This window comes from Entelurus aequoreus, linkage group LG04 (genome assembly GCF_033978785.1).
Source record: "Entelurus aequoreus isolate RoL-2023_Sb linkage group LG04, RoL_Eaeq_v1.1, whole genome shotgun sequence".
Lineage (NCBI taxonomy): Eukaryota > Metazoa > Chordata > Actinopteri > Syngnathiformes > Syngnathidae > Entelurus > Entelurus aequoreus.
Window position 1 is genome coordinate 913,751 of NC_084734.1, and position 15,883 is coordinate 929,633.

Below are 15,883 nucleotides of genomic sequence, written 5' to 3' on the forward strand. Positions count from 1 at the left end.
TTGAGTTGAAATTGTTTGTGTTGGAATGTTTCAAAGCAGTAACATTTTTAATTGAAAAATTGTATTAAGGAATTTCGGGAAAACCAGGAAATTTTCAAGTTCCTAAACCAACTTGTTTTTTTGTCCTGACTAAGAAGAATGTTTTGACAGTGGAACAGTTGAAATGTTTTGAAAAAATGTGAAAGCAGTCATCGCACTAAAAAAGGTTGGAAATAAGGTTAGAAAAAAAAACAGGAATTCCTGGAAATTTGTTGCACGTGAAAAAATGGTTGTTTGAATTTCGAGGATGAGTGGAATATGTTGAAGGTGGAATGGTTTGAATCGGTTGAAAAATGTGGGAGTTGTGAAAGTTTGAAAAATGGATAATACATTTTGAATTGTGAAAATGTCCCTAAAAACTGGGAATTCGAGGAAATTCGGGAATTTTTTAATTAATTGTTGAAAGGGAGCACACAATTCCTGAACAGGCTGAATATTTTGAAGTTGGAACCGTTTGAATCGGATAATAAATGTGGGAATTGTGGAAGTTTGAAAAATGTCTCATTCTTTTCAATGGGAATTTCATGGAAATTTGGGAATTCCGGGAAAAGAAGGATTTTTTTTTTTTGAAAAGGCTAAAATATGTGAATGTTCTGATTGAGTTGAAATTGTTTGTGTTGGAATGTTTCAAAGCAGTAACATTTTTAATTGAAAAATGGTATTAGGGAATTTCGGGAAAACCAGGAAATTTTCAAGTTCCTAAACCAACTTGTTTTTTTGTCCTGACTAAGAAGAATGTTTTGACAGTGGAACAGTTGAAATGGTTTGAAAAAATGTGAAAGCAGTCATTGCACTAAAAAAGGTTGGAAATAAGGTTAGAAAAAAAAACAGGAATTCCTGGAAATTTGTTGCACGTGAAAAAATGGTTGTTTGAATTTCGAGGATGAGTGGAATATGTTGAAGGTGGAATGGTTTGAATCGGTTGAAAAATGTGGGAATTGTGAAAGTTTGAAAAATGGATAATACATTTTGAATTGTGAAAATGTCCCTAAAAACTGGGAATTCGAGGAAATTCGGGAATTTTTTAATTCATTGTTGAAAGGGAGCACACAATTCCTGAACAGGCTGAATATTTTGAAGTTGGAACCGTTTGAATCGGATAATACATGTGGGAATTGTGGAAGTTTGAAAAATGTCTCATTCTTTTCAATGGGAATTTCATGGAAATTTGGGAATTCCGGGAAAAGAAGGATTTTTTTTTTTGAAAAGGCTAAAATATGTGAATGTTCTGATTGAGTTGAAATGGTTTGTGTTGGAATGTTTCAAAGCAGTAACATTTTTAATTGAAAAATGGTATTAAGGAATTTCGGGAAAACCAGGAAATTTTCAAGTTCCTAAACCAACTTGTTTTTTTGTCCTGACTAAGAAGAATGTTTTGACAGTGGAACAGTTGAAATGGTTTGAAAAAATGTGAAAGCAGTCATCGCACTAAAAAAGGTTGGAAATAAGGTTAGAAAAAAAAACAGGAATTCCTGGAAATTTGTTGCACGTGAAAAAATGGTTGTTTGAATTTCGAGGATGAGTGAAATATGTTGAAGGTGGAATGGTTTGAATCGGTTGAAAAATGTGGGAGTTGTGAAAGTTTGAAAAATGGATAATACATTTTGAATTGTGAAAATGTCCCTAAAAACTGGGAATTCGAGGAAATTCGGGAATTTTCTAATTAATTGTTGAAAGGGAGCACACAATTCCTGAACAGGCTGAATATTTTGAAGTTGGAACCGTTTGAATCGGATAATAAATGTGGGAATTGTGGAAGTTTGAAAAATGTCTCATTCTTTTCAATGGGAATTTCATGGAAATTTGGGAATTCCGGGAAAAGAAGGATTTTTTTTTTTTGAAAAGGCTAAAATATGTGAATGTTCTGATTGAGTTGAAATTGTTTGTGTTGGAATGTTTCAAAGCAGTAACATTTTTAATTGAAAAATGGTATTAGGGAATTTCGGGAAAACCAGGAAATTTTCAAGTTCCTAAACCAACTTGTTTTTTTGTCCTGACTAAGAAGAATGTTTTGACAGTGGAACAGTTGAAATGGTTTGAAAAAATGTGAAAGCAGTCATCGCACTAAAAAAGGTTGGAAATAAGGTTAGAAAAAAAACCAGGAATTCCTGGAAATTTGTTGCACGTGAAAAAATGGTTGTTTGAATTTCGAGGATGAGTGGAATATGTTGAAGGTGGAATGGTTTGAATCGGTTGAAAAATGTGGGAATTGTGAAAGTTTGAAAAATGGATAATACATTTTGAATTGTGAAAATGTCCCTAAAAACTGGGAATTCGAGGAAATTCGGGAATTTTCTAATTCATTGTTGAAAGGGAGCACACAATTCCTGAACAGGCTGAATATTTTGAAGTTGGAACCGTTTGAATCGGATAATAAATGTGGGAATTGTGGAAGTTTGAAAAATGTCTCATTCTTTTCAATGGGAATTTCATGGGAATTTGGGAATTCTGGGAAAAGAAGGATTTTTTTTTTTTGAAAAGGCTAAAATATGTGAATGTTCTGATTGAGTTGAAATTGTTTGTGTTGGAATGTTTCAAAGCAGTAACATTTTTAATTGAAAAATTGTATTAAGGAATTTCGGGAAAACCAGGAAATTTTCAAGTTCCTAAACCAACTTGTTTTTTGTCCTGACTAAGAAGATTGTTTTGACAGTGGAACAGTTGAAATGTTTTGAAAAAATGTGAAAGCAGTCATTGCACTAAAAAAGGTTGGAAATAAGGTTAGAAAAAAAAACAGGAATTCCTGGAAATTTGTTGCACGTGAAAAAATGGTTGTTTGAATTTCGAGGATGAGTGGAATATGTTGAAGGTGGAATGGTTTGAATCGGTTGAAAAATGTGGGAGTTGTGAAAGTTTGAAAAATGGATAATACATTTTGAATTGTGAAAATGTCCCTAAAAACTGGGAATTCGAGGAAATTCGGGAATTTTTTAATTCATTGTTGAAAGGGAGCACACAATTCCTGAACAGGCTGAATATTTTGAAGTTGGAACCGTTTGAATCGGATAATAAATGTGGGAATTGTGGAAGTTTGAAAAATGTCTCATTCTTTTCAATGGGAATTTCATGGAAATTTGGGAATTCCGGGAAAAGAAGGATTTTTTTTTTTGAAAAGGCTAAAAAATGTGAATGTTCTGATTGAGTTGAAATTGTTTGTGTTGGAATGTTTCAAAGCAGTAACATTTTTAATTGAGAAACAGTATTACGGAATTCCTGGAATTTTGGGAAAACCGGGAATTTTTCCAGTTCAAAAAACAACTTTGTTTTTTTTACTGATTAAGAGGAATGTTTTGACGGTGGAACAGTTGAAGTGGGTTGAAAAAGGTGGAAGGAGTAATTGCCAGACAAAAGGGTGAAAAAAGGGTTTGAAAAAACGGGAATTCCTGGAATTGTTTTGAACTTGGTAAAAAAGATAGTTTGAATGTCCAGGATGATTGGAATATGTTGAACGTGGAATGGTTTGAATCGGTTGAAAAATGTGGGAGTTGTGAAAGTTTGAAAAATGGATAATACATTTTGAATTGTGAAAATGTCCCTAAAAACTGGGAAATCTAGGAAATTCGGGAATTTTTTGAATTAATTGTTGAAAGGGAATACACAATTCCTGAACAGGCTGAATATTTTGAAGTTGAATCGGATAATAAATGTGGGAATTGTGGAAGTTTGAAAAATGTCTCATTCTTTTCATGGAAATTTGGGAATTCCGGGAAAAGAAGGATTTTTTTTTTGAAAAGGCTAAAAAATTTAAATGTTCTGAATGAGTTGAAATTGTTTGTGTTGGGATGTTTCAAATCAGTCGAGAAATGTTGAAGCAGTAACATTTTTGATTGAGAAACAGTATTACGGAATTCCTGGAATTTTGGGAAAACTGGGAATTTTTACAGTTCAAAAAACATCTTGGTTTTTTTGTCCTGATTAAGAGGAATGTTTTGACGGTGGAACAGTTGAAGTGGGTTGAAAAATGTGGAAGGAGTAATTGCCAGACAAAAGGGTAAAAAAAGGGTTTGAAAAAACGGGAATTTTGAGAATTCCTGGAATTGTTTTGAACTTGGTAAAAAAAAGATAGTTTGAATGTCCAGGATGATTGGAATATGTTGAAGGTGGAATGGTTTGAATCGGTTGAAAAATGTGGGAGTTGTGAAAGTTTGAAAAATGGATAATACATTTTGAATTGTGAAAATGTCCCTAAAAACTGGGAAATCTAGGAAATTCGGGAATTTTTTGAATTAATTGTTGAAAGGGAATACACAATTCCTGAACAGGCTGAATATTTTGAAGTTGAATCGGATATAAAATGTGGGAATTGTGGAAGTTTGAAAAATGTCTCATTCTTTTCATGGAAATTTGGGAATTCCGGGAAAAGAAGGAATTATTTTTTTGAAAAGGCTAAAAAATTTAAATGTTCTGAATGAGTTGAAATTGTTTGTGTTGGGATGTTTCAAATCAGTCGAGAAATGTTGAAGCAGTAACATTTTTGATTGAGAAACAGTATTACGGAATTTCTGGAATTTTGGGAAAACTGGGAATTTTTACAGTTCAAAAAACATCTCGGTTTTTTTGTCCTGATTAAGAGGAATGTTTTGACGGTGGGACAGTTGAAGTGGGTTGAAAAATGTGGAAGGAGTAATTGCCAGACAAAAGGGTGAAAAAAGGGTTTGAAAAAACGGGAATTTTGAGAATTCCTGGAATTGTTTTGCACTTGGTAAAAAAGATAGTTTGAATGTCCAGGATGAGTGGAATATGTTGAAGGTGGAATGGTTTGAATCGGTTGAAAAATGTGGGAGTTGTGAAAGTTTGAAAAATGGATAATACATTTTGAATTGTGAAAATGTCCGTAAAAACTGGGAATTCTAGAAAATTCGGGAATTTTTTAATTAATTATTAAAAGGGAATACACAATTCCTAAACAGGCTGAATATTTTGAAGTTGAATCGGATATAAAATGTGGGAATTGTGGAAGTTTGAAAAATGTCTCATTCTTTTCATGGAAATTTGGGAATTCTGGGAAAAGAAGGAATTTTTTTTGGAAAAGGCTAAAAAATGTGAATGTTCTGAATGAGTTGAAATTGTTTGTGTTGGGATGTTTCAAATCAGTCGAGAAATGTTGAAGCAGTAACATTTTTGATTGAGAAACAGTATTACGGAATTCCTGGAATTTTGGGAAAACTGGGAATTTTTACAGTTCAAAAAACATCTTGGTTTTTTTGTCCTGATTAAGAGGAATGTTTTGACGGTGGAACAGTTGAAGTGGGTTGAAAAAGGTGGAAGGAGTAATTGCCAGACAAAAGGGTGAAAAAAGGGTTTGAAAAAAACGGGAATTTTGAGAATTCCTGGAATTGTTTTGCACTTGGTAAAAAAAGATAGTTTGAATGTCCAGGATGATTGGAATATGTTGAAAGTGGAATGGTTTGAATCGGTTGAAAAATGTGGGAGTTGTGAATGTTTGAAAAATGGATAATACATTTTGAATTGTGAAAATGTCCCTAAAAACTGGGAAATCTAGGAAATTCGGGAATTTTTTGAATTAATTGTTGAAAGGGAATACACAATTCCTGAGCAGGCTGAATATTTTGAAGTTGAATCGGATATAAAATGTGGGAATTGTGGAAGTTTGAAAAATGTCTCATTCTTTTCATGGAAATTTGGGAATTCCTGGAAAAAAATGATTTTTTTTTTGAAAAGGCTAAAAAATTTAAATGTTCTGAATGTAAGGCTGCAGCTAACGATTATTTTTCTATCGATTAATCTATAGATTATTTTTTCGATTAATCGGTTAATCTATAGATTATTTTTTTCGATTAATCTATAGATTATTTTTCCTTTTACCGATTATTTTTTTATTCAAAATGAAGATGAAAAAATAAATGTAGGCCCGTTTTTTCAAAAGGCATGGCTTTTATTTACAAAAAAAAAGAAGTATGGCCACCCAGTCAACATTGACAACAACATGACTAAATATTCTGTAACAATGTAAACATTTAAAACTTTTAAAATTTAACAAAATTAAAAGTAGCTTATTTGCTTTTTAATGTGCAAATATAAGAGTCAACATCCAGTGCAAATCTTAATATTCTGCAATAGTATAAGCATTTCAAAAGTAAAAGTATTGCTTATTTTGCTTTAAAATGTGCAAAAATAAAGATAAACATCCAATACAAAAAAGTGCAAAACGAAATATTCTGTAACAACAGTGTAAACATTTCAACAAAAGTGAAAGTATTGCTTATTTGCTAAAATGTGCAAAAATAAAGATAAACATCCAATACAAAAAAGTGCCAATCTAAATATTCTGGAGCACTGTAAACATTAAGTATTGCTTTTAAAATGTGCAAAATAAACATCCAGTCCAACACAGTACACAATAACCAATTCTACTCATTCCAGTGAGTGTCTAACAGTTGTAATGAAGAAAGGTTAGCATGTCTACATGCTTTGGTTCTTTTCTTATTTACAATATTCCCAGCAGCTGAAAATAGGCGCTCAGAAGGGGTCGATGTGGCTGGAACTGAGAGGTAATTAGCCTTCACCTCAAGCCAGGATTGCGAGTGAGCTGAGCTGCAGTTTAAGTTTCTAGAAGGTCAACGGGCTCATAGTGATGTTACTAGTAGTTGACTGGGAGGTGTTTATTATCATTTGGGGAGAGTCCGCTGCCTGATGCTCACCTGCTAAACACCTATCTGCTCCACCCTGAAGCGCTGACTACATGCGCTCTGAATACGCACTGCTGATTGGCTGATAATGCTTCGTGTGTACCAATCAGATGGTTGTGTGGGTGGGACAATGCTGCGTGCTGAGACAGAGGCAGACGGAGCAAAGCAGCTTGCTAAGACTTTAGCTTAGAAACTCGTTCGGTACACCCCCGTACCGAACCGAAAGCCCCGTACCGAAACGGTTCAATACAAAACACGTACCGTTACACCCCTAGCAGATACAAATGACACATTCATGTTTTTGTGTAATGATGACAACGTATGCTCGCGCGGACGATTGACTAGTTGATGGTTTTCTTTCAAATGTTCGTTCATAGCCGTTGTGCTGCTATGATAGGCCATTTCCGCTCGACACAGTGTGCATACAACAACATTATTAGGCCGTTTATTGAAATACTCCCACACTTTTGGCCACTTTTGGCATGCTTTTCCCCCCTCGCTCGCACCGCTCGCATCGTCTTCTTTGATCGTCTGCTTTGCGCTTCGCCATGACGGTAGTGTGACGTCATTATGCGACGCGTCGACGCACAAAAACGGCGTCGACGTATTTACGTAACCGATGACGTCGACTACGTCGACGCGTCGTTTCAGCCTTATCTGAATGAGTTGAAATTGTTTGTGTTGGGATGTTTCAAATCAGTCGAGAAATGTTGAAGCAGTAACATTTTTGATTGAGAAACAGTATTACGGAATTCCTGGAATTTTGGGAAAACTGGGAATTTTTACAGTTCAAAAAAGAACTTTGTTTTTTTGTCCTGATTAAGAGGAATGTTTTGACGGTGGAACAGTTGAAGTGGGTTGAAAAAGGTGGAAGGAGTAATTGCCAGACAAAAGGGTGAAAAAAGGGTTTGAAAAAACGGGAATTTTGAGAATTCCTGGAATTGTTTTGCACTTGGTAAAAAAGATAGTTTGAATGTCCAGGATGAGTGGAATATGTTGAAGGTGGAATGGTTTGAATCGGTTGAAAAATGTGGAAATGGTGGACGTTTAAAAAATGGGCAATTTATTGTGAATGGGAAAAATGTCCCGGAAAACCTGGAATTCTGGGAAATCTGGGAATTTTTTAAATTTTTCAAGTGAAAGTCCGAGTTCCCCGAATAGACTGAACAGTTTGAAGTTGGAAGGTAGAGATTCATCTGGAGAATAATAATAATAATAATGAATAAGTGTGATGTTTCATGCCCATATGCAGATGTTTCATGCCCATATGCAGATGTTTCATGCTCATATGCAGATGTTTCATGCCCATATGCAGATGTTTCATGCCCATATGCAGATGTTTCATGCCCATATGCAGATGTTTCATGCCCATATGCAGATGTTTCATGCCCATATGCAGATGTTTCATGCCCATATGCAGATGTTTCATGCCCATATACAGATGTTTCATGCTCCTATGCAGATGTTTCATGCCCATATGCAGATGTTTCATGCCCAAATGCAGATGTTTCATGCCCATATGCAGATGTTTCATGCCCATATGCAGATGTTTCATGCCCATATGCAGATGTTTCATGCCCATATGCAGATGTTTCATGCCCATATACAGATGTTTCATGCTCCTATGCAGATGTTTCATGCCCATATGCAGATGTTTCATGCCCAAATGCAGATGTTTCATGCTCATATGCAGATGTTTCATGCCCATATGCAGATGTTTCATGCCCATATGCAGATGTTTCATGCCAGGGGTCCAAACTACATGACCTGATTTCAACTTCATTTTGATCATCAGACAATCTGGTTGCTGAAAGTTGGCCACCATTATGTGGACATTGTGAGTGAATCATGTTAATGACCACAATTTGTAATGTTGAAGTGGATACAGCACAGCATTACCTATATGACCCAATCCAGATAACCTTCCCTAGTCATGGCACAGGAAAGAAAAAATGTGAGCGACACAAAAAGTCAACACACATGCTCACACATAACACAACCTGATCACTTTGTGGATATTGTAAAAAAAAAAAAAAAAGTCCTAGAACCATACAATTTTTTTATAATAATTATACCTATTTAAATCCTTTCCAATGCATGATGGGAAAATGCAAAAGTCTCTCCACAATTATCCATGTTTGACACATTTTAGCTGCTTGATATTTCTGACTGATTACAAAACTTTTAGGAGGTCGTCACAGAAATAAACAAGGTTGGAGTCGGATTTTGTACATACTCTTAATATACAATTAATTATTAATTATATATACATTATCTTAATACAAATATGTAACATACTATATGTATATATGTATATATATATATATATATGTGTGTGTGTGTGTGTGTGTGTTTGTGTGTGTGCGAAGTGTGTAAACATATATACATACATAAGTATATATGTACACATTTATATGTACGTATCTATATGTATGTATATATGTACACTTAGAGAAGATGTATACTTAGAGAACATGTACACTTAGAGATCATGTACACTTAGAGAAGATGTACACTTAGAGATCATGTACACTTAGAGAAGATGTACACTTAGAGAAGATGTACACTTAGAGAACATGTAGACTTAGAGAAGATGTACACTTAGAGAAGATGTACATTTAGAGAAGATGTACACTTAGAGAACATGTACACTTAGAGAACATGTACACTTAGAGAACATGTACACTTAGAGATCATGTACACTTAGAGATCATGTACACTTAGAGAAGATGTACATTTAGAGAAGATGTACACTTAGAGAACATGTACACTTAGAGAACATGTACACTTAGAGAACATGTACACTTAGAGATCATGTACACTTAGAGATCATGTACACTTAGAGAAGATGTACACTTAGAGAAGATGTACACTTAGAGAAGATGCACACTTAGAGAATATGTACACTTAGAGAACATGTACACTTAGAGAAGATGCACACTTAGAGAATATGTACACTTAGAGAAGATGTACACTTATAGAACATGTACACTTAGAGAAGATGTACACTTAGAGAACATGCACACTTAGAGAATATGTACACTTAGAGAACATGTACACTTAGAGAAGATGCACACTTAGAGAATATGTACACTTAGAGAATATGTACACTTAGAGAAGATGCACACTTAGAGAATATGTACACTTAGAGAACATGTACACTTAGAGAAGATGTACACTTAGAGAAGACGTACACTTAGAGAACATGCACACTTAGAGAATATGTACACTTAGAGAACATGTACACTTAGAGAACATGCACACTTAGAGAAGACGTACACTTAGAGAAGATGTACACTTAGAGAACATGTACACTTAGAGAACATGCACACTTAGAGAAGACGTACACTTAGAGAACATGTACACTTAGAGAACATGTACACTTAGAGATGACGTACACTTAGAGAACATGCACACTTAGAGATGACGTACACTTAGAGAACATGCACACTTAGAGAACATGCACACTTAGAGGATATGCACACTTCAAGAGTTCTTACCTGACTTGAACACCAAGCAGCGTCCTTGATTTGCGTGTGAAAGTTAGCGTGCTTGCCTTCATGAGCAGCTGATGTTTGCATGGATGTCACTCAGCTTCTAGAAGTTTCCATCTAGGAAAGATGACAAGTTGAAAGATGATAAGTTGAAAAGAAAAACACGCTTTTGCTTTCCTGAGTGGAGCGACTGAAGACGAGTGGAAGAGTGGAAGCACTGAAGGGTGTGGGAGGTCTCAGCTATGAGCAGAATGTCAGCCAGCAAGTTTATCCTGAACTGAAACCTGCAACATAACTTAACCTGTTGCTTGGAACTACAACACCTCAACCTGCAACATAACCTGCAACATAACCTGCAACATAACCTGCAACATAACTTAACTTGTTAAGTTAACTACAAGACACTCAAGCACACATCATCTGCAAACTTATCTGGGATGTCATTTTAACATAAGACAGCAAATATTGCATTCAACATAAACAGCACACACCTTGTTGTTGTTGTTGTTGTTGTTGTTGTTGTTGCTCTGAAGTGTCACTGTAGGCTGAGTCACACTAGTAAACAGATGACAACACCTGTGGACGTGTACTACAATCAGGGAATAGTCAGTATGTTAGACAACAATTAGGGAATATTCAGTATGTTAGACAACAATCAGGGAATAGTCAGTATGTTAGACAACAATTAGGGAATAGTCAGTATGTTAGACAACAATTAGGGAATAGTCAGTATGTTAGACAACAATCAGGGAATAGTCAGTATGTTAGACAACAATTAGGGAATATTCAGTATGTTAGACAACAATTAGGGAATATTCAGTATGTTAGACAACAATCAGGGAATAGTCAGTATGTTAGACAACAATTAGGGAATAGTCAGTATGTTAGACAACAATTAGGGAATAGTCAGTATGTTAGACAACAATCAGGGAATAGTCAGTATGTTAGACAACAATTAGGGAATATTCAGTATGTTAGACAACAATCAGGGAATAGTCAGTATGTTAGACAACAATTAGGGAATATTCAGTATGTTAGACAACAATCAGGGAATAGTCAGTATGTTAGACAACAATTAGGGAATAGTCAGTATGTTAGACAACAATTAGGGAATAGTCAGTATGTTAGACAACAATCAGGGAATAGTCAGTATGTTAGACAACAATTAGGGAATATTCAGTATGTTAGACAACAATCAGGGAATAGTCAGTATGTTAGACAACAATTAGGGAATAGTCAGTATGTTAGACAACAATTAGGGAATAGTCAGTATGTTAGACAACAATCAGGGAATAGTCAGTATGTTAGACAACAATTAGGGAATATTCAGTATGTTAGACAACAATCAGGGAATAGTCAGTATGTTAGACAACAATTAGGGAATATTCAGTATGTTAGACAACAATCAGGGAATAGTCAGTATGTTAGACAACAATCAGGGAATAGTCAGTATGTTAGACAACAATTAGGGAATAGTCAGTATCTTAGACAACAATCAGGGAATAGTCAGTATGTTAGACAACAATCAGGGAATAGTCAGTATGTTAGACAACAATCAGGGAATAGTCAGTATGTTAGACAACAATCAGGGAATAGTCAGTATGTTAGACAACAATCAGGGAATAGTCAGTATGTTAGACAACAGTCAGTATGTTAGACAACAATCAGGGAATAGTCAGTATGTTAGACAACAGTCAGGGAATAGTCAGTATGTTAGACAACAATCAGGGAATAGTCAGTATGTTAGACAACAATCAGGGAATAGTCAGTATGTTAGACAACAATCAGGGAATAGTCAGTATTTTAGACAACAATCAGGGAATAGTCAGTTTGTTAGACAACAATCAGGGAATAGTCAGTATGTTAGACAACAATCAGGCAATAGTCAGTATGTTAGACAACAATCAGGGAATATTCAGTATGTTAGACAACAATCAGGGAATAGTCAGTATGTTAGACAACAACCAGGGAATAGTCAGTATGTTAGACAACAATCAGGGAATAGTCAGTATGTTAGACAACAATTACGGAATAGTCAGTATGTTAGACAACAATCAGGGAATAGTCAGTATGTTAGACAACAATCAGGGAGTAGTCAGTATGTTAGACAACAATCAGGGAATAGTCAGTATGTTAGACAACAATCAGGCAATAGTCAGTATGTTAGACAACAATCAGGGAGTAGTCAGTATGTTAGACAACAACCAGAGAATAGTCAGTATGTTAATAGTTAGTATGTTAGACAACAATCAAGGAATAGTCAGTATGTTAGACAACAATTAGGGAATAGTCAGTATGTTATACAACAACCAGGGAATAGTCAGTATGTTAGACAACAATCAGGGAATAGTCAGTATGTTAGACAACAATCAGGGAATAGTCAGTATGTTAGACAACAATCAGGCAATAGTCAGTATGTTAGACAACAATCAGGGAATAGTCAGTATGTTAGACAACAATCAGGGAGTAGTCAGTATGTTAGACAACAATCAGGGAATAGTCAGTATGTTAGACACTCAAACCATAAACCATGAAATCAGGGAATAGTCATCAGTGATTAGTTAAAGTGTTAGTCAAAAATGAGGAAATAGTCAGTATAGTGTTCAGACAAAAGTCAGGGAACAGTCAGTACGTTTCTCAAGAACCAGGGAACACTAACATACAGTCAGTATGTTAGACAAAAAACAGGGCCTAGTAAAAATAGAATGAGGGAATATGCAGCAGCTGTAGTCAAAATAAGAGAAGTTAGTACATTTTAAATATGCTGGAGAAGAATTGAAAAAGTGTGTTCCGTACAGGCAAAAATCAGGGTATTGTTAGTATGTCAGACAAGAATTCGGTAATAGTAAATACTTAGTAAGGAGGAAGAGTCAGGAAAAAGAAAGCTGGTTAATCATGACAATGTTTTATTTGAATGTTTCAGCTGAAAGTAAGAAGACACACAACAACAGGACATCTTTTATACTTCACAGCTTGGACAAATAATCAACTTAGAAAGACATTTTGCATTTGCACACACTTGACCACTATTTACTTGTTGTCATTTGGGGTGTTGCTCGCCCAGGTACATCCTGTGCTTGTTGGAGCCGGTGGAGGAGTGGGAGATGTCCCCCAGAGAGGAGGTGTGGACAGAGTCCGAGGTCATGACCTGGTTTTTGCGACCGCCGGGCGTGGTGGAGCGGCTCCAGTCTGAACACAGAGAGGTCAGGGGAACATGTGTCGCCTCATTAAACACACGGCCTGGGGAGGAAAGGTACCTGACACCTGACGGAGTCTTAAAGGTCCACAGCCCAGGTGGAGCCGCCATTGTTTGCGCACGTTTTCCTTCATCAGGCAGTGGAAGAAGAAGACCAGGAAGCCTGTGGGCAGCACAAGGAACATTTGGAAATCACACAAAGTCCACAAAAGGAGAGGAATCCATTTGGCAGCGGTTGTCAAAGTTGATTTGCAAAGAAGGTTACGTAAACCCAGCTCACTGACGCCTTAAGAGCCGCACCGGACAGCGGGCAACAAGCATCTCATCTGAAGGGGTTGTGAGGTTTTGGCTGGACTGCATTACACCACGAGTACCCCCCTTTTCTGCCAAGCTGCTACTAAGATACTGTATTAACCAAGTTTCTTCCAAGTACTATTATCACTGGAGGACGAGAGAAGGGGTTCTTAACTGTTGTGACCTCTGGGCCCAATTTTTCACTCCAAAAAAGGCCCGGGACACACTCAAATATTAAAATTAGTCATTTTGTGCTTGATTTTAATCATATTCAATTATCATGTCTCTTTATTTAACACATGAGCCTTCGACTAAGGTCAGTTTTGTGAGAAAAAGAAATACACAAAATGTATTTACACACAATTATGTTTTGCAAAAATAGATACATTAGATGAATAACAAATGTGTTTCTTAACTCAACTGTCCAGGAAGTGAACGAGCAAACGAAAACACAGCTTCTCCATTTTAGTCATCATTTTTGCGCTTAAAGAAACTTCTCAATGACTCTGTCTGTTTGATATTGTCGTTACTGCCCCAAGTGGTGGGGAAGTGTATTACAACTGAGTAGCACTGAGGCCCATACGGACCACAGCTGAGAAACACATATTTATAACAATGGGCCATATATATATATATATATATATATATATATATATATATATATATATATATATATATATATATATATATATATATATATATATATATATATATATATATATATATATATATATATATATATATATATATATATATATATATATATATATATATATATATATATATATATATATATATATATATGTATATGTGTGTGTGTGTATGTGTATAGCTGTATGTATATATGTGTATATATATATATATATATATATATAGTTACAATTACATATATATTTATATATATGTGTGTGTATATACTGTATATGTATATTATTTGGATGTATTATTAAATATTAATTATTATTATTATTTGTGTAGTTATGATTATTGTTATTACAGTATTAGTACAGAATAATACAGTATGTTATTATCATGGCTGGCCACATGAAGTGCTCCATGGCATACATACCTTCAATACTTCCTGTGTTTACCTTCAATACTTCCTGTGTTTATCTTCAGTACGTCCTGTGTTTACCTTCAATACTTCCTGTGTTTACCTTCAATACTTCCTGTGTTTATCTTCAGTACTTCCTGTGTTTACCTTCAATACTTCCTGTGTTTACCTTCAATACTTCCTGTGTTTATCTTCAGTACTTCCTGTGTTTACCTTCAATACTTCCTGTGTTAACCTTCAATACTTCCTGTGTTTACCTTTAATACTTCCTGTGTTAACCTTCAATACTTCCTGTGTTTACCTTCAATACTTCCTGTGTTTACCTTCAATACTTCCTGTGTTTATCTTCAGTACGTCCTGTGTTTACCTTCAATACTTCCTGTGTTTACCTTCAATACTTCCTGTGTTTATCTTCAGTACTTCCTGTGTTTACCTTCAATACTTCCTGTGTTTACCTTCAATACTTCCTGTGTTTATCTTCAGTACTTCCTGTGTTTACCTTCAATACTTCCTGTGTTAACCTTCAATACTTCCTGTGTTTACCTTTAATACTTCCTGTGTTAACCTTCAATACTTCCTGTGTTTACCTTTAATACTTCCTGTGTTTACCATCAATACCTCCTGTGTTTACCTTCAATAATTCCTGTGTTTACCTTCAGTACTTCCTGTGTTTACCTTCAATACTTCCTGTGTTTACCTTCAATACTTCCTGTGTTTATCTTCAGTACTTCCTGTGTTTACCTTCAATACTTCCTGTGTTTACCTTCAATACTTCCTGTGTTTACCTTCAATACTTCCTGTGTTTACCTTCAATACTTCCTGTGTTTACCCTCAATACCTCCTGTGTTTACCTTCAATACTTCCTGTGTTTACCTTCAATACTTCCTGTGTTTACCTTTAATACTTCCTGTGTTTACCTTCAATACTTCTTGTGTTTACCTTTAATACCTCCTGTGTTGACTTTCAATACTTCCTGTGTTTATCTTCAGTACTTCCTGTGTTTACCTTCAATACTTCCTGTGTTAACCTTCAATACTTCCTGTGTTAACCTTCAATACTTCCTGTGTTAACCTTCAATACTTCCTGTGTTTACCTTTAATACTTCCTGTGTTCACCCTCAATACTTCCTGTGTTTACCTTCAATACTTCCTGTGTT

General features: G+C 35.3%; 3 protein-coding genes across 4 annotated transcripts in view; 1 reads left to right on the forward strand and 2 right to left on the reverse strand.

Annotated features, from left to right (window-relative positions):
* LOC133647682 (uncharacterized) overlaps window positions 1–10,302 on the reverse strand; it is a 27,846-nt gene extending 17,544 nt beyond the window's left edge. For both annotated transcript variants that reach the window (XM_062043355.1, XM_062043354.1), the window contains exon 1: window positions 10,190–10,302. The gene's annotated coding sequence lies outside the window, so the exon portion shown is untranslated. The remainder of the gene's footprint in view (window positions 1–10,189) is intronic.
* taf7 (TAF7 RNA polymerase II, TATA box binding protein (TBP)-associated factor) overlaps window positions 1–15,883 on the forward strand; it is a 139,207-nt gene that overhangs the window by 44,509 nt on the left and 78,815 nt on the right. The gene's annotated exons all lie outside the window — the stretch shown is intronic.
* Window positions 13,130–15,883, reverse strand: part of LOC133648051 (adhesion G-protein coupled receptor G6-like) — a 70,586-nt gene continuing 67,832 nt past the window's right edge. The window contains exons 36-37 of the mRNA XM_062043832.1: window positions 13,441–13,542; window positions 13,130–13,372 (exon numbers count right to left, since the gene is read on the reverse strand). Coding sequence (XP_061899816.1) covers window positions 13,224–13,372; window positions 13,441–13,542 — 251 coding nt within the window. The 3' untranslated portion in view covers window positions 13,130–13,223. The remainder of the gene's footprint in view (window positions 13,373–13,440; window positions 13,543–15,883) is intronic.